The sequence below is a fragment of the Camelus dromedarius genome, chromosome 10 (assembly GCF_036321535.1).
Source record: "Camelus dromedarius isolate mCamDro1 chromosome 10, mCamDro1.pat, whole genome shotgun sequence".
In the NCBI taxonomy this organism is placed as follows: Eukaryota; Metazoa; Chordata; class Mammalia; order Artiodactyla; family Camelidae; genus Camelus; species Camelus dromedarius.
The window spans coordinates 38719939-38739760 of record NC_087445.1 but is presented as its reverse complement, the minus strand read 5'-3'; the positions used below and the strand labels follow the sequence as shown (position 1 = coordinate 38739760).

Sequence of the window (19822 nt, the reverse complement as noted above, 5' to 3'; positions counted from 1 at the left end):
TGGGATGAGGGTAGGAGAATATACTTTGAGAACCACTGAAGTGCTTTGTTAAAACCATAAGCTGTATCTCCTCTCAGGTATCAGTGTTTAATAGGAGGCATGGGTTTTGACGAGTAAGAAAGTTGATGGTTGATGATTAGAAACGGTGCTATGATCATCATTCTGCATCTCTGCAAAACGGTACAAGACCAGACTTGGGCAGAGAAATACTGATGATTCTGGGCAGCCTTCTAGGAGACCCAGAAGCCTGTGTCCTATGAGCCATTCCCAGAAATAAGGGGGAAAGAGGAATCGTTTTTATCAGAGACTTCTAGACAGCTACCCAGCATTACATTACCTCAGATGTCCCTCTTGTTGCTTGAGAGGCTCTGACAACCCTTGGGGGGTGGGAGGAGGCAATAAAGGGCAAGATGAAGGTAAGGCTGAGCCTCTGACAGCTGCCTGCTCTTTCTCTCCAGAGGTGTAAATGGCACTCAGGAGGGAGAATGCAGAACTGTTTGCAGTTTGCAATTAATAAAAGAAAAAAACCAATCCTTGATGCTTTAGCTCTGGGACTTTGGACACCTCACTTTGCCACTGGCTCCTGGGTTTAATTTCATCAGTTAGAACACATCTGTGCCTAGTGTTCCAGATGAAATCTTGTCAGACAATCTGGGAACTATTCTTGGCATCATTGGTGAGATTCACCTTCTTCCTTAAGTGTAGTGATGATCTCACCTGAAGCTTTAGAAATATTTGTCATTCATTTTCTGTCTGCTTGTTGACAGTTACTCTTGCTCAGAGAAGGGCAGAACTGTCTGTGCCAATGTAGATTAAAAACATTAATTAACGTCCAGCAAAGCTTCAAATCAGGTCACAATGCTAATTGAGTTGGCTGGATACTTGATCTCCCAACTTAGATTGTTTATGGTGTAAACTGTCCATAGCAAGCAACTGTTTGCTTAATATCCAGTGCTCTTGTCATCATGTTCTTTTTTGGAATGACTTACAGCATTTGTTTTTAAATAATTATTGCTGTTCTCACAATTTTGCCAACAAATGTATTGTAACTTCTAACATTGCTTAGTGAAAGGTACAAATCTAGCAAATTACATGGTCACAGTAAACCTAATATTCTGGAACTGACTCTTTAGATAATGAGCCAAGAGGTTTTAAGGATTTAATTTATGAGAAGAGCGGAGCTAACAATGGGCTATATACTGCCTTTCAATGGTATTATAAAGAAAGGAGGAGGGGCAAGAAAAAATGGGGGTTACAAAGCACAGCACAGATGTGGGTGGGAACTGTTTTCTTTTCACTTCAGTGGCTCTTTTAGCCCATATTGGCTAATCCCGAAACTGCTTTTAATACTAAAGCATGACCTAAAAAATAATTGGTGAGGACAAAAGTAAATGTCCATTAAAGTAAGTGCCTATGACAGGTGTAAAAGTAAAACTGGTCTGATAACTGTTTTCTCCAAATCTGAATGAATTTAATATGGAAATGCATAGTCTGGGAGGGGTGGAAGAGTTTAGTCCTTCCTTAATTTCCTTAAGGGGCATTTGATACTTCATCATCATTCAGATTGTCTTCATACCTTCAACTTGTGGTCTCTTACTTCAAAAAAGGAAAATTTTAAACACTATAAGGTAAATGTTATTGATGGTAGAAGATCTGAGTTAATGTATCAAACTATCTTTCTGGTTAATAAAAATTATGTCCTTGGAAATTCTAGTCCTGGATTGAAAATCCAGAAACACTAGCCCTGGAATTACAAAAATAATAATAATCACTTACAGAAACCCTTATGCCCACAGTTTGTTATATAATGGAATCAATTAAAATGTGAATTATTTTATAAATATCAATATAAGAAAATCATTTATGTAAGAAGTACCCTTATGTAAAATCAATGTAACATGATAAGTTAATAAAATATATAACAATATTATTAAATATTGATTAACTGCTTATTGTAGGCCCAAATTGTAAGAAATATTATAGTTTATAAGAGATAGCAGATAGCAGTAAATACTCATTGCAAAGGAGATAATTATCAGGAGAGCCTGGAAGAGCACTAAAACTAGATTTTGGAGTCAGATTTGGGATCAAATTTTGGTTCTACTATCTGCTAGATTTCATGTTCTATAAAACCAGGTCCCTGATGCTTAACTACAGTAGAAACTGTGGGGGTTATAAAGGGTTTAGCATCGTGCCTAGATCTTAGTAAGCTCTTCACTAGTAGCTATTATCAAGTTGGATTGGTCTAGCTAGGGTTTAGGTAGGTTGTGATAATTGAGCTGGGTCTAAAGAATAGGCAGAATTTTGAATAGAAAGGGACGTGTTGGTCGAACATGCTAGGCAAGGAGAATTACAGGGGTAAAGGTGAGAAGTCATTTGGCCACATAGAGTACAAAAAATGTGAATACAAGTTTGTGTAGATACAGTTCGGTCCCAAGTGCTAGGCCTTGAAAATCAGCAAGAGGAGCCTGGCATCAGGACTGTAGGCAAAGAGAGCATCTGCAAATATTGGAAAGGAAAAGGGGTAAGGTCAAAGTTGCTGAGGAAGATTAGCCTGGTAGCAATCAGCAAGACAGTCTGGGGAAAGGAGACTAGACTTGGGAAGGCTAGCACCAATATGAGATAATGACAGTCTGAAAGAATACAGGGCAGTGAAATTGAAGGGAAGGGTTAAAATATACCAGAACGGCTGGGAGTTATTTTAGGTGGTTTGAACTGCTCCCGCAACAATAGCACTTGCTAACATTTAGTGAACACTTGACATAATGTCTGTCACATAGAAAACGTGTTTCAAGTGTTGCCTTATTTAATCTTCAACACAACTCCATGAGGTCATTATCCCTATTTTAAAGATAAGAAAACAGAAGCGTAGAGAAGTCATATCACAATATGAAGTTCATTTCAGAATATTTCTCCTGGTTTATAATAATGGTGTGATTATTTGGCTGAATGTTTCTCCCGTACAATCGGAATCTTCAAAAGAGCAATCTCCTTACTTCACTGTCTTATCATTAGCAGCCTGATGATAAGAATGTTACAGAATAGAGTGTTCAGCAAATCTTTAGATGGACGAATGGATGGATGAATAGACGGAAACTTCAAAGGTTATATAGCTAATAGGTGAGGAACCAGAATTGAAATCTGGGTTGTTTTGTTCCTAAGCTATATATTAACTACCATTGTTCTATTTCTGTGCCTGCAAGATAAAATATAAGAGAGAAGGAGGAGCATGATTCAAAGGACATAACCGCAAAAACGTCTTTATTTATAGCAGCATTCTCCAGGAACATATTTTCCATATGGCAGAGTTACTTGTCTTGAAGGCATTTATTCCATATCCCTCTGAGAGGCCAGGATGCCTATGATAAACCATATTTGGCTAAGGCTGATGGTAGAACATTGAGCAGAAGGATCCAAGTGAAAGCTGTGTCACACAGACCTGTTTAAACACAGTGCAGCGTGTATTTTATAAGCTGTGGTATCCACAGATCATGCTGGCAACTTTAGATTCTTGTGATTTGGACCCTGCACCTTTTTTTTTAAACAATGCTCTTCCAATAAGATTTGGAAAAGGTGAGAAGCTGTGGCATAAAACAATGTCCAAATATAAGCAATCAGTGTGATTAACTGAATGCCCAAAATATGACTGTATATCTTTTTCTAGGAAGGGAGAGTAATAATACATTTCTTTTATCATACATAATCATTATTCTCTCAAAAGTTACAGTAAAATACACTTGTGTATGATGGTTACAGTGAAAGAATGTTTGCTTTGTAGTCTGTATTGTGATAATATTATCACTTAACTAGACCAGATTATACTTCAAAAATATCCCTCTGGCCCCAGATCATCTTAGTGTGGTGATAACTACTGTAAAAATAATTTAATTTTTGTATTTTAATTTGCAGACTTGTAAGTTTGGGACTTCCTAACTGAATATAATCAAAGACAGGGGATATAAATCTGAGATCCATGCCTCCAAAAGGGAAGGTATCTTCCTTGAATGGGTTCAACTTAGTTTGGGCAATTAAAAAAAAATTTGAACAATTTTCCTTTCAGATTCTTTAAGGAAGCTACATCTCCTGCACAAAAGATAACCTATTAGCTTAAGAGGTACCATGATTTGTGGAGCTTACATCACTCCATGTAGTGGCCAGAATGAAATACAAAAGAACACTGGGACCATCTATGCCTTTAAAGTGTTTGCAATTGATTTGATGGAGGGAAAAAGACACATAAAGGAGTAATGGAGGAGGTGGTGATTTTTGCAGAAGATATATTCCATAGGAGCTCAGGTGGGATCTAAACAGAGGTCTACAGGAATGAGTGGCCAGGAGAAAGTATTTAACTGAGGTGGACTAGGAAAGAACAGGAGGAGTAAACTGTTTTGGAAAAAAAGAGAAGGACACGTGAGTGAAGGCAAGAAGCCTAGACTGAGTGTGGCATTCCTTGATTATTTGACTTCTGTTTGAATTAATGTAATTTTAAGCAGTGCCTTAGTAATAAGAAACTGACGTCTTTACTTAGTTAAGGATTAAAAGGACCTCTTTGTACTCTTAGTTGGGAAATGAGAGGTTGTGCTATACTGACCCTTCTCTATACTAGTCCCCCCACCTCCCTGCCTTTTTCCCTCTGCACAAGAGGAGTGGCACATATTTATAACGTTTAATCTTTAACAGCAAAACAGCTCTTACTCATCCTTAGCAGGTTCTGCATGAGAGTGCACAGCCTGTGGACTCACCAGAGATCCAGGAAGATATTTACTATTTTAGATCTTTAGCTTTTCCCTGAACTCTTGGTAACCCAATCACCAAGCAGTATAATGCCATGGTAGAGACAAAGGGGCTTCAGTCAGAGGGGCTCCGTGTAAAACACAGTTCAGCCACTTTCAGCTATTGAGCTTGGGCAAATCTCCTCTCTTTGCTTCAGTTTCTTCATCTGTAAAATGGGGGACATACCTGCCTCAGAAAATTATTGAGAATTAAATGAGTTAATATGTGTAAAACAATTGGAACCTTACTTCATGTATGGTAAGCACTCCAGTGATAGCAACTAATAAATGTGGTATTTCTATTCGTGGAAATCAAGCATGTGCTATGTGTGTGGGATGCACCATTACAAAGATTAGGCAGCAGGTGTAATTCCAATATATAGCAGTTGAGTTTGTACAACATGCTAGACTTTGAGCTGATGAAGACACGGTATTTGTTTATGAAGAGTTTTAGTCTATTGTGTAGGGTTATTGCCTTTGAACTCGCTAATACACTTAGCCCACGAATTAAATTCACTTTGACTTGCAGGAGGATGTTGACAAAGCAGTAAAGGCCGCAAGACAAGCTTTCCAGATTGGCTCTCCATGGCGAACTATGGATGCTTCAGAGAGAGGACGGCTATTATACAAGTTGGCCGATTTAATTGAAAGAGATCGTCTGCTACTGGCAGTGAGTATTAACCAAATTGGGCAGGACTCAGAATCCCTGGAAAGCATTCATTGTTTAGATTGGTCAGTTGTTTGGGTTTTAGTGATCACTACACACTCTACACAAACAAATGAAAATGAAATAACTACCAGCTCTTGTATAAGAAAGTTACCATTGAGTTTATTCTCAGATAGTAAGTAATCCTCACTCTGGTTATAGATGATCTTAATATCTACTCCCTCTCAGAATAGATTCTACAGTCTAAACTTTGGCAGACCCTGAGTTAAATCAAATTAAACAGATTTCTTTCCTTTACTTTAGAATATCTGAGCCTTTAACAAGGTCACATCCAAATGAAGATCCCAGAATAATACACTGGGTTTCTTAAACTTACTTGACCACTGAACTCTGTGAATGAAAAATCTCATAGAGTTTGTTAAAGGTGCCCAGAATATTTCTGTAAAATGAATCTTATTTCCCCATAATCTAGCCCACCAAGACACTTAATAAATGGCTAAATTTCTCCCTTCCCAAAATGCACATGTTCATAATGGTCTTGATTAAATTATGTTCTTTTCATAGGTGGAAGTGAAAAATAAAGAAAAATACATTCGTGCATTTATTGAAGTGATATATTGTTTATACTGCCTTTTAAAAAACATCTTAGAAGTTATATGAATCAGCATGTAAAATGGGTCGGGGAGGTGTTGCCTTGTCTTCTCCTCAAGTAGGTATTATAGGGAAGCCAATTTAACCCAAAGCAACACCAACATCAGATCACAGAGTAAATTTCTGTTAACTTTAGAATCTTAACTGGCAGTAACAAAAAGCCTTATGTTTTTAAATCAACATTAGCAATTATAGTTAATCAAAGGGCTATTTATTAGCCAATCAAAGATAGCATAATTTAAAGTATGCAAAAATATGAAATTAGAAGTTATACACAATACAACAACATTAACCACTATGTCCCGTAGGAAGAAAGCAGAATTTGTTAAAACTTGGCTTCCCTAATTTACCTTATCTGTGGATTACAGAATGTTGACCACCTCCATCAGCATAAGATCCTAATTTGGAAAAAAGATCAAGCCTCCAAAAATCTTGTCTGATTAGGTTTTGAGGTGGCATACAGTATAACGCAGAAACAGAAGACTGCACAATGTATGAGGAACCGAATAAAGTTTATCACCTGCACATTTCTGCCCTTGCAGAACATTAGGCCCCAAAGGCTCTTTCAAGTTCTTCTTAAGAAAAGGAGGAAAAAAAGAGAGAAGTCATCCTAAAACCATTAGGGTACTAGACTAGAAAATGTTGAACTTTACAGACTGACCATTCAAATAATAATTATGATCTTAGTAGTGAAACTGGGAGTTTCATGATTTAAAATTTTGCTGAAGAAAGCTCATGAATGAAAAATCCAGGGGTCACTTAACTTTGTGTGAATTGATTGGTTATATGCAGATGAAAAGTAAAAATTAACAATGATTACTGAGGCATTATTAATGGTCGCTGACAGTAAGTTGTCACCCATGGTTGTACTATACAATAAGTGAAAACTTGTTGGAACTCTGACTAAGGAGACTAGGCACCACTCACACAAGCTGTGTGTATATGAAATTGTGACCAATTCCTAAAAAGTTGGTTCACTCGGGGACATTCAGAATGAGGTAGATTGAGCACTAGGGTTTAGAAACCAAAATCTCACTACCCTTTCTACCCAGATCTTGCTATGTCCTTAAGCAAGTGTGATCTTAAGCAAGTCATTTTGACTCTTTTTTTTTCTTTTTTAGTCATCTATTTTAAACAAGGAGGTTAGACAAGACTGCTTACAGGATTTCTTCTATTTGCAAATTTCTCTAGCACATGATTACTCAACATACTGTTTTTTAAATCTAAAATTTCGATGGAAGTTTAGATTTGGGGTGTGATCTCCTTTTCAGACAATGGAGGCAATGAATGGTGGAAAACTATTTCCCAATACATACCTGATGGATATAGGAGGCTGCATAAAAACACTACACTACTGTGCAGGCTGGGCCGACAAGATCCAGGGCCGCACCATACCCAGCGGTAAGTAGTTCTGGGAAGCCACCAGGGGTGAGGGTAGGGGTGAGGAGATTACTGTAGAGATGAATGACTCCAAACTCTCCCTTTTAAAGATGTCAATCAAAAAGGGTAAAATTATTTTCTTATTGACTTTGAGACAATGCAGTTCTGAACCTGGAAGTTCTGCTCAGATTCACCAAATGGCTTTTAGAATTGTTTCAGCATAATCATACAAGGAGATAACACTATAGACATTTTAGAAAATATTAAAGTAAGAACATTCGTATGCCCACAATGACTGATTTAAGGCAGTTGTCTCTCTAAGGGCTCAAACTTTTCAAACCTGGCCTGTGTTTTACTCCAATGGTGACATTTATATCCTTTCTATAATGTAATTATTTAAGCCCCTTTGCACATTCCAGTGTGAGTCAGTTACAGTCATCTGTGCCTGGTCTAACTCAGTATAGTTACAGCAGAGTAATTAAACAAACCAATTCACACTGATTTGTTTCAAATAGCTTCAAAGAAAGATGGGCCTGTGTTTATAGCCCAGTTTAAGAATTTGTGTGACTGAATGTGTAGTGTTTTAGTATTTTAATAGAGTTTGCACTTAATAGGAGATAGGAATATGAAAAACATCAATTTGGAAAACATTATGAGTAGAATTTGATTCATACAAACTTATCGACTATGGAAATACAGTACTCTGCAGGACTGGCCCTGATGTGCATTTCCAATCTAACTGGAGCATCCAGCAGATTAGAAGTGATGGTCAGGAAGTGAAAAGGGGAGAGTGAGACCATGGTGGGACCAAGAACTGTGGTTATTTTAGAAACTTTGACTTTACCCTTTGACAAAATGAGAGAAGCCATTTTAAGTACAAATAGATCTTAAGGAGCCTTCCTGCTATGACAGCCAGGAAGCTTTCATGGGAACTAGAACAGAACAAAACAGAAAGCACAACCCCAGGATGACCACGTCAAACTTTCAGGTGTCTGAATCAATCAAATGCAGATTGAAGAGAAGTATCTTTTACTTCTGGCTTTTTTTCCCCCATAGATTAAGAGAGTTTGTCTATATTGTTTGGTTGGGGGAAAAAAATAGCCTTTTAGAACAAGCCAGTAGGAAAGGCTTATCACTCGTAGGGAGATTTTTTTTAATTCTACTATTTTTAAATTTTACTATTTTTAAAAAATCATAATATGTACTTAAAATAATTTTACAATTACTGGTAGAATTTAGAGCTGTCAGAAACAGAACCCTAACAATTTCTTTCTTAGCCATGTATCTTTTATTTCCTTTCTCATGAAAGAAAGGAAATTTTGAAAATAACTTTGATTTAGAAAATAGCCCTCCTATAGGATCAGAGATAGAAAGGATATTTTTCAGATCTTTTCCAATTTTGCATCTTTGCTTTAACCTTAGTTTTATGTTCTTCATTTCAAATGACTATTTGAGGGCTCAGTTTTTTATTTTGTAAATAATTGGAGATATGTTGTTGGTTTTTCTTTAATTATCGTCTATACTTTTCTCTCCCTTCAGCCCCAAACCACTACTCTGTGACTGTCTAGCACTTTTGTATATAAGTGATTGTGGGTTTTATTTTCCAGATGGAAACATTTTTACTTATACAAGAAGTGAGCCCATTGGTGTGTGTGGCCAAATCATTCCTGTGAGTTGTTCTCCTATATAATTTTCAGTCTTAAAAAAAAATGAGATCTAATTCTATTTCATTTAGTAATGAAGCTCTCTTAGGCACAAATGAATGCTTAGATATTTGCTAAATGTGGAGCAAATATAGTAATTGTTGAACTCCCTAAGACTGAGCCCCTTGGATATGAACCAGGTAGTCCAGAAACCTATCTATATTCTTTCATGTGTGTTTCAGTATTGCAGCATCACCGTATCTTAATCTGTTACTCTACGGTTTGTTTTTAAAAAGCTGTATTATATACTCTGTTTAAGACCCATGCTTTACAGGTACATGGCAGAATGGTCATTGCTGGCACATCTGCTGCAACAAGACACTGACCATGTCAGTGAAGCGTAGTGTGGCCCACCTCTCCCTAACTCCTTCCATCTCCTTACTGGGGTCTCTCATCAGCGAGAACAGCAGCAACCAGAGTGCTCTAATCCTGATTGAAATTTCTTAATTCAGTGGAAGAAATTGTGCCAGAGGCATTTGGAGCATGGTATGGAATATATCCTACCTTTAGATAAGAGGCTTTGATACTCCAAATTCCTCTTAGATGAAGTAGCATTTTTTAAAATTGAAATATAATCAATTTACAACGTGTTAATTTCTGGTGTACAGCACAGTTATTCATTTATACATATATATATTCCTTTTCATATTCTTTTCATTATAGGTTATTACAAGGTATTGAATATATAGCAATTTTAAGCAAAATCATGAAGATTTCCTTTTAAGTACAACAAGTAGGAGACTATCAATGATTTCACTTTAACTGACACATTCAAAAAGGCCACGCAAGAAGATGGTAAAATGTCCTGAAGTTCTTAGATGAGGAAGTGGCAATGACTTATATTTTGCTTCAATGAGATTGAGAATGTATACATATCAAATTTTGAATTAAACTGCTCATTAGTTCAGAAATCTCAGTGAAATCCATAAAAAATGACACAATCTTGAATACTAACAATTGCTAATATTTCATGCACTCTTGTGATGAGCCAGTTACTGTGTTAAGTGTTTGGCCCACTTTCTCTATGAGTCCTCAGGACAACCTTCTGAAGTAGAGAGGACGATTCGCAGCACTTGCAGATGATGAAATCATGCACAAAACATGTATAACTTGTCTAAGTTCACATGGCTGCTCAGTGACTGCGCTGAGATTTGAACCAAGTTGTCAGCCTCCAGACCCTAGACCCCTGTGTCCTTAGCAAGATACTGGTCTTGGAAATAAATACTACTAAATATTATTATTGGGTAAATAGCTAATAATTAAAGATCTACAGGGAGGGAGGAATAATTACACTTTTTAAACACTTATAGGTAACTTACAATATGTTTAGTAGTAAGGCTTGATTTCTAAACCATATGGTGATTTTTTTCCTGGTAGAAAAAGAACTCAAAATAACTGCACTTGATAAAATTTTAACTTTCATTTGCTATCCTCATGTATCTAGTTTATGTGGACTTTTTTTTTTAGCATTTATGAGTTGCTTTTAGAGATGAACTTAATTAGAATATATGAGATGACGAAACAAAAACTACTACAATTCTTATTTAACATGTACAGGGTGTACATAACATAGAGGTTGGAGTAACAAATGTGGCTTTCAGCAATACAAAGAATCTACTGTTATACATTGCTTTCTAGTGGAATTTCCCGTTGGTCATGCTCCTTTGGAAGATAGCGCCTGCCCTTAGCTGTGGAAACACAGTAGTGGTCAAACCGGCAGAGCAAACCCCTCTCACTGCCCTTCACGTGGCATCTTTAATAAAAGAGGTAAGTTTCCTAAATCAAAGTATGCACAAGAACTCAGGAGTCCTAATTTACATCTGGTGCTACTGTAAACTACATTATCTGCCAGTGGCTCCTGTCCAATGGGGACACATTTAGTAAGGCTGCCTGCCGGCTGGGATTTCTGGCAGTGAACCCAAATGAGCCTCTGCCCAAACGGAGACAGGAATCTAGATTCAAAAGCTTCATGTCAGTCACTTTTTTTTATATTACTTTTACCCAACTCTCATAAATGCAATTTCATGTTGAAACTGATACAATTTTTTTTTCAAATGTTGAAATGTAAGTTGGCTTATAACTAATGACCTGGAAATTCTGCAAATTTGTTCAAACTAGTCTATCTGAAGGGTGGAGCCCTCTGAGCTAATACACTTGCTTGTGGCATTGGGCTACCTCATTTCTAAATACATTCAGCCATGAGGGAATATGCTTATGTTCTCTTTTCTATTATGGTTTCCTCTGCATTTACCTTCTTCCTCAAAAACTGGCAAGTTTTTTTTTCATCAACTGTCCAGATTGTTTTAATATATTTTTCTTGAGAACAATTTATTGTCCTTTGTCTTTCATACCTTACAAAAATTTAAAAAATAAATTTTAGTCCTTAGAAATTTAAAAATCAGGAAATTTGAACCAATATTTTACAAATATTCTTCACTTCAAATTAAAAATAGGCAAAGGAGATGTCAAAATGAGACACTGATACAAATAACATGAAATTTTAATGTGTAATTTCAGTTGCCAAACTGCTTTATGCTTGATAATTTTTTAAAATTGGGATTGAAATCAATCTTTGAACCTTAATCATGAATGGAGTGACCATCCTTACAAAACTTTTAAAAATTAATTAATGGTAATAAGGATTAGCAACCAAGTTGATATGCCGTGAACAATCAAACAACAGGTAGAAACAAAAAACGTAAGACTCCTTTAGCTTTTTATTTTTGCTGAATGTATAATAAATGCATTGTCTTCCTTCTATGTGAGTAATTTACCAAACACTTTTACATACTGTCTTTTTGAGTCATCATGGGAGCAATGATCCCTAAGACTCAAACATGGACTTAGCATGAGGAGAAAGGATCCCTCAACAGTGCAAGCCTTGAGGTTAATTTAAGTGGGCGAAGCGAAATAAGAGGAACAGTAAATGATAACACTACTGACGTGACTCCTTCTTTGTAGAGAAACTCAAAAGATGAGCATAAAGAGGCAGCTTTCATCTCACACTCCCCTCTTTTTTCCCATAGAATTAAATGTCATAACTATTGCACGTATTCTCTCTTAGGCAGGGTTTCCTCCCGGAGTCGTGAATATTGTCCCAGGCTACGGACCCACTGCAGGGGCAGCCATTTCTTCTCACATGGATGTAGACAAAGTGGCCTTCACAGGATCTACAGAGGTAACGTCATTTACTCAGGCTGGTGGTTAAGAGCGTCTGCACCTCCAGCTGTCGGAAGCATGTTTTATGTTACTGCTTTTAAGCTGACATTTCCTTAAAACAAAAGTTCTTTTAATAATTCGTTCCTTATTCTAGCCTTCACACGCGTTTACAGAACATAAGCACATGTCATTGAGATGAAACGAAATACCTATTACAAACTCAGAAGGATCGGGAGTAAACGGTTTTCAGTGTGTTATTACTTTCCCTGACAAGAAATACAGCTGATTAGACCTCACCATATGATTAGTAAGGTTTAGGATAGAAAATATAAATTAGGCCACAGTGAGTTGTATGAATGAGTGTAATTTTATCCTGTAGATTAGGAAAACCAAATAGCAGAGCCTCACCCTTAGCTCCTTTTTTGGGGCTCTGTCTTCCCTGAACATTCTGAAAGGGAGCCAGCCGCTTAGCCTCCCTGATCCAGCCTAACTTTCCTGCCTCACTGGCTCCAGCTTAGCGATCCAGAAGGTTAAAGAACAGGACCCCAGGCATGGCACTTCAAGGAGAGGCATGAGGGATGGGGGGAGACGAAGGGAGGGGAGATCGAGCACACAATAATCATGCCACTTTGTGAGTACTCGGCAGTACTCTGTACTCTGTAGGGTGCTGAATGTTTTACTGCTCATTAGCTTATTCCGTACCAATATCTACCTTATTAGTTGTACAGAATAAAGCCGAATAAACTAGTAGTGAACTTGCCAAATGCCATGAAAGAGGCAAAACAATGGATCTGATGTTCATGAACATTTGCTACTTCTGCCCTTATGGCAACACCATAGTATCATGGAACACACTGTTTCCTGTAGTCTTAATAGTTCTTAATCACTGTGGACCTCTTTGAGAAAAATGGTAAACTTTTACTTTTTTTCCAACTGAGAAACAAAATCATGAGGCAAAAACTGATGTTTCCCTTTTTTGGCTTTAGCTAGACCTTTGGGAAAACTCAAGCAAATCTTTTATTTGCCACCTGAACTTACACAGAGCAAAATTGTAGCCTTTCTTTCTTACTCATGCTTCCAACCATTCTTCACGCTAGTTCTTTTGACATTTGTAGCTTTTAGAAAACTGCCTCTGATCTTACTCCCTTCCCCAAGACAAAAATTATCTATTTTAATAAAGTTTCTTCAGCAGTCCTTTCCTAACCTAAAAAATTTTTTTTAAATAAAAGACGCAGAATTTGGAGAATTCAAAGGGAGAAAGGCAGAGATTATCTAGAAAATGGAAAATTCTTAATCACTTTATATGAAAATTCAATTTTTGAAAGTGGTCATAAGAAATATGTTGTGGAAGGAAAATGGGGTGCAAAAGAAATTTCAGACTGGGTTTCCAAACTGCTAGTCTACTTTTAGTTCATTGTTACTAATCTACATTTAAAGATTTGATTTAGTGCATGAAATTTTTAGATAAGATAAAAACTTTAGCAGATTAGTTAATGCTCTACTCTAATGCACAGTAGCAGTCAGTGCTGTAATAACATAAAATGCAACCACACACTCAGCAAGCATCTACTTATCTTTTATTCAGTCAGGATAGAAACTTTCTATTAAAATTGGATGTGTTGAGTAGGAAAAGAAATCCACAGAATAAAAGAAGCAAGATAAAAGAAATCATCTTGCAAAGGTCATTTTAGTGTATTAAGACTTCAGTAAAAATAATAAAGAAGAAATAGTTATAAAGCAAGCCAGGTTTTAGAGATGAAAAATATATAAACTGTAGAAAATAATCTTCATGGGATGTGATCCACAAAGAAAAAAACTGAAAACAATTTCTTTCTCTGAAGAGAGGCAACTAGCATTCAAGAAGAAACCAGAACACTAGGATTCCAGCTAACTGAAGTCGCAGCACAGAGCATAGATCCAATTTCTTTTTCCTAACTTCACTGTCCAAAGGTGTGGAGGAGAACTGGAGAAAAAGGGAGAGAGATACGGAGAGAGAAGGGCTATCCATCAATAAACAGTTAAGTGAGCCCACAGCGATAGATAGTTCTGAGAAAAGGTGTGCAGTCATTGCCACTGCTACCAGGGAGGTGACATCTGTTTGGGAAATTGATGATGCATACAATCTAAGGGAGACTCTGAAAGAGTCCTCGTGAGGGCTCTTACTGAAGGTCACAGGAAGAAAGGGTTATTATCAGCCTTGACTCATCAGAGAGCGCTTCAGAGAGGAGCTAAGATATGAGCTGCACCCCAAGGAAGGGTAGGATTGGAGGCAGCCCAGGTCAGGGTGGGCATATAATGAAAAGCAGGGAGAGGTGGGATCGGGGTGAGGGGAGCGTTGTGTGCAGGGCAGTGAATATGCCACTTTGTCTAAATAGTTTTCTGGATTTCAATACAGGGGATGAAAAGTCAAAGTAGATAAGCTATGGTTGGAACACAATGTCAGATTGATCAGAAGAAAGATGAAATTCTGATTAAAATGAAAAATAACCTCCTGTCTAGCCATGTGCATCAAGATCAGCTATCATGTTCAGTATATCTGTTCTCATGAGTGTTTTCCTGATTCATTATATGTTTATGCTTGAGTGGAGGAGCCTTTGATATATGAAGGTGCCAAATCTGGAAAAATGTCATTTAGTGTTTTTCCCTAATGAAATGTAACTATGGCACAAATATCATAAAAATTAAAAATGCTAAATAAATCTGACTTCATGAGAGCGGATTAAGCTTCCTCCTCTGTAATGCTCCACTTCAGGTTGGCAAACTGATCAAAGAAGCTGCCGGCAAAAGCAACCTGAAGAGGGTGACCCTGGAACTCGGTGGGAAGAGTCCTTGCATTGTGTTTGCTGATGCCGACCGTGAGTAAAAGCCGTTCTGCTCACTTCTCTCCCTTCATTCTTTTTGGTGTCTTGTAACACCATACAGTGAAGGGTTTGCTTCTAATGTCAAAGTGTAAGGCATTAATTAGAGTCCAAAATTACTCTTAAAAATCTTAAATTGTCCTAAAGTTACAACACCTAGAGAAGTCTAACACAGACATGATTTCTTCCTGGCTTGGAATAGACTGCTATTTTCTCAACTGAACTCTAGAGAAGCTAACTATTTTGCCTTTAGGGGCCATAATGTACTCTTAAAAAATCTGTACCTTTAAGTATTAACATCACCTTAAGCATGGTGAGGTACACTCAGACATGCTGGACTGAGACCAACTGGAGAGACAGCAAGTTGCCCATTTGTCATCTCCCTTCTCTCTGTGTCACACATTCATTGAATGAAATGGCTGGAGAAAATGACACCTACTATTTGAGTAATTTCTCCCTTTATTTTCTAGCAGGTGTAGTTGAATTTATATATAATAAATCTCTAATTATGGTGTGACTCCACTATATAATACCCTAGGATCATTCTGATAATATTACCAAGTAGAATCCCACAATCATTTTTTCTTAAATGTGAGTCATTTAGCAGAAAAAGAAGGTCAAACATGCATCTAACTTTGTCCCTAACAGCTGCATTATTGGTATGAGGCAATAAACACAGATGGCTTATGGAATTGGCCTGTTAGTATTATGATCTTAGCTGAAGTTTTTAAGAGCATACTCCCTTATTATACATTCTTCAAACATGACAAGACTTTTGATGGTACCAAACCTTTCTGTAAACTGCTTCCACTACAACTTAAGCACATGTGATAAATTCACAAAATAAAGAAACAATAACTAATTGCTATAATGTTAAATGAAATCTTGTGCATTTAGGAAAATAAAATGCAAAGAATACTTTCTTTAGTTGTTTAGGATCTACTATTGAAGCAAACTCTTCATTTTAAGACCCATTCTGCCATCTCAAATAAACAGGTAAGAGTTTATAGGCATATATGAAATAATATAGCACATTTTAGGTACATCTGGAAAATGTTTTTCCTATAATAGGTTTGTAAGGTGGGTGAGAAATTCTGAATTTTAGTTGTATGTTTTTTGTTTTTTCTCCAGAAATATCACTTTTTCTGTTGATCAGCGTATCTAAGAATGTTTTGAAATTCCTATCTAATCTAATGGATATTTTATATTTTATCATTTAGTTAAAACTCGAGGCCTGAAAAAATATCCACAGTCATCTAAAGAATTACGAATGGAGATATTTATAAAATTCATTTATAGTGAGATTTGATTTTTTTTTTATATTTATAAGGCTTTACTCAGTGTTCAATGAGCTGTCTCTGCCTGCTAAAGCCATTCCTACACTTGTTGCCTTCCTTATCTTTGTCTCTTCCTACATTCTTGGTATTGCCCATATTAAAGTTGGTATAATAACCACTATTGTTTCAGATTCTACTATTTTTGCTATCATTTCTGTAGCAAGTAAAGGATCAGAAAGGCTAATTTGTCACTGGCTGATAAGAGGCAGACTATATTGAGTCTGTGTCTGACTGCAGAACTCATGATTTTTGTATACCACCAAGTTGCTTCTGAGAAATATCTATAAAAATATATAATCTTCAGAAAGTATCTCTTCTTTATCATGAACATCTTCTTTGCAGTGGACAGTGCCGTTGAATTTGCACACCAAGGCTTATTCTACCACCAGGGCCAGTGTTGCATAGCTGCATCCCGGCTCTTTGTGGAGGAATCCATTTATGATGAGTTTGTTCGAAGGAGTGTTGAGAGGGCTAAAAAGTATGTTCTTGGAAATCCTCTGACCCCAGGAGTCAGTCAAGGCCCTCAGGTGAGTATAAAATAGATGGAACAGCATTCACAGGACACAAGAATAAAGAAAAAAAATCCTCTTTAGGCCTGGTTTTTATTGAATACAACTACTTTCTATCCATGTATCTTCTTAGGTGACAATATTTTATCAGTTGGTGATTAAAAAAACCAATGACTTTAACTTTCAGTGGTAAAGAAAGCCTCTTCCTTTTCTGTTGCCCGGTTTTCACATCTAGGAACAGTTTGAGAGATATACTGGAAATTAAAGATATGAGGAAAAATAATGAATGCTGTACATTTGTTTTCCTCACTCTGTACGCCTCTGGATTCCTGTATATAGCCCATTCACTTGGAAATTCTTACATAGTCCTATCATTTATTTCTTCCTCAGACTCAACCCTTTGTCTCACTTCCACCCCTCAGATATAGGCAGCTGGCAGGACACTAAATTCTCTCCAAAGTCTGTAGTCACTCTGATCTTCTAAAGGTAGCATGAATGTCCTAAAAAGCCCTAATTTTGTGGCGAACTTCTCATTTTAGTTGTTAAAGTATTCCCTAGGGTTCCCATTTTCTCCTGCCTACTTAGGACCGCTGCAATAAGAGTTTCTTTCCTACCCAAAGGTCACCTTTGCCTCTTCCCTATACAGTTCTCTGTCTGCTGTGTGGAGTCCAAGAATCACCAATCCTTTAACCTCCCCAAACAGGAATTGGGGCAATAGTTAGCCACAATTACAGTGCACGGTGGGGAGGGACGTGCTCCTGACACTCCCAGCTAGGACTCTGGAGTCATTTCTTTCCTTATAAAAATATTGTTTCACAAACCACTTAAGTTCTGTAATTCTTGTAATAAATTTAGATGTGGCCCATTTAAGGAAGCAGGATGGCAACAATCAGGACGGGTCAGAAATTGGAACCAGACCCACTGTCTGCCCCAGGGGGACCTGAACTGGGTGGGGTAACCAGACTGTGGTCAGCGTGGAGCATGGACCTGGCCACAGGGGATGGTCAGGAACGAGGAGAACCAGAGGTCTAGGAATCTTCCTAAAGTACCAAAGCATCTGCTTCCCAACTGCCATGTCTAATTAAACCCAGTATGAGTCCCCTTTTTCTTCTACAGTTTCTAGGTAAGTATGGTTGCTTATCAACAAGCATTTCAGTGTAAGTAAGTGACAGCTGTGTGAAAGGTGTTGCAGTGCCAATATGCTGTTCTTGCGTGACTGTAAAACAAACACTAACCACAAATATTTATCTCCAAGGTTTCTTTCCAGAAGAGTCATGAGAATAAAATATACCCGGTGAATGAGTCTGAGCCTCTGTCAGATGTTTTGGTTGAAATTTTGACTTAATAACAATATCCTAGCATTTTGAAACCCTTATTAATAATGTATTATCTTTACAAGTTGCTAATTTCTTTCCTTTTCATGTGGTATTTTTCAATTAGATTGATAAGGAACAACATGAAAAAATTATCGATCTCATTGAAAGTGGGAAGAAAGAAGGAGCCAAACTGGAGTGTGGTGGAGGCCCATGGGGGAATAAAGGCTACTTTATCCAGCCCACAGTTTTCTCTAACGTCACTGATGAGATGCGCATTGCCAAAGAGGAGGTAAGTGGTTTCATTCTGTTCTGTTCCCTCTGTTGCCATATTTTGTCTGCATGAATGTACACAAAGTATTCCTTTAACATTCTCAGCTCTTTGAACACTTTTCACAGTAAATGTTACTCTTCTAATACTGATAAAAGATTAAGTTATTTTTGATTAAGACTAAAAATACTAAGGAATCCATTGGGCAGACCAAGAATTTCCAGCCCAGCACAGATCAGGATGTTTAACACTTTCTAGGTGCTTCCTTCACAGATTTAAATTAAGGGAAAATTAAAGTCCACGTTCATTGTGGCTTTTTCTCCTTTGGAAATAATATATTTGAAAATAATTAGGAAAGAATAAAGTGATATACAGTTTTTTTAAGTTAAACTCTTATTTTTGAGATAATTGTAGATTCAATTGCTGTTTTGAGAAGTAATACAGAAAGATTCCATGCACTCTTTACCCAGTTTTCTTCAATGGTAACATCTTACAAAACTATAGTATGATATCATAGCAAGTATGTCAACATTGATACAGTCAAGACACAGAACATTTCATCACCACATGAATCTCTCATATTTCCCTTTAACAGTCAAATCCATGTCCCTCCTATGCCACCCCATCCCCAACCCTGGCTTATACTTAACCACCAATCTGTTCTTTATTTCTATAATTCTGTGATTTCAAGAATGTTATATAAGTGGATTCATACGTCATGCAATCTTGGGGACTGGCTATTATTCACTCAGCATAGTCCTCTGTAGATTCATCTAGGTTGTTGCATGTAAGGATAGTTTGTTCCTGCTTAATTGCTGAATAGTATTCTACTGGATGCACTACAGTTTGTTTCACCATTTACCCACTTAAGAACTTTGATTTGTTTCCATTTTGAGGCTACTTTGAATAACACTGTTATAAACATCAGTATACAGGTTTCTGTGTCAACTTAAGTCTTCATTTCTCTAGGATAAATGCCCAGGAGTAGTACAATTGCTAGGTCATATGGTAGATGCAACTTTTTAAGAAACTACCCAACTGTTTTCCAGAGTGGCTGAGCAAGTTGACATTCTCATTAGCAATGTATGAATGATCTCAGTTTCTTTGCATCCTTGCTAACATTTGATGTGACTATTTATTTTTTGACCCATTCTGATAGGTAAAATAGCTCACTGAGTTTTAAATTTGCATTTCCTTAATGG

The 19822-nt window shown here is 37.1% G+C and overlaps 1 protein-coding gene across 1 annotated transcript in view; it reads left to right on the top strand.

Moving 5' to 3' along the window:
* ALDH1A1 (aldehyde dehydrogenase 1 family member A1) overlaps positions 1 to 19822 on the top strand; it is a 48744-nt gene that overhangs the window by 15701 nt on the left and 13221 nt on the right. The window contains exons 3-10 of the mRNA XM_010999961.3: positions 5302 to 5442; positions 7362 to 7491; positions 9078 to 9139; positions 10812 to 10940; positions 12238 to 12351; positions 15085 to 15187; positions 16870 to 17054; positions 18477 to 18641. Coding sequence (XP_010998263.1) covers positions 5302 to 5442; positions 7362 to 7491; positions 9078 to 9139; positions 10812 to 10940; positions 12238 to 12351; positions 15085 to 15187; positions 16870 to 17054; positions 18477 to 18641 — 1029 coding nt within the window. The remainder of the gene's footprint in view (positions 1 to 5301; positions 5443 to 7361; positions 7492 to 9077; positions 9140 to 10811; positions 10941 to 12237; positions 12352 to 15084; positions 15188 to 16869; positions 17055 to 18476; positions 18642 to 19822) is intronic.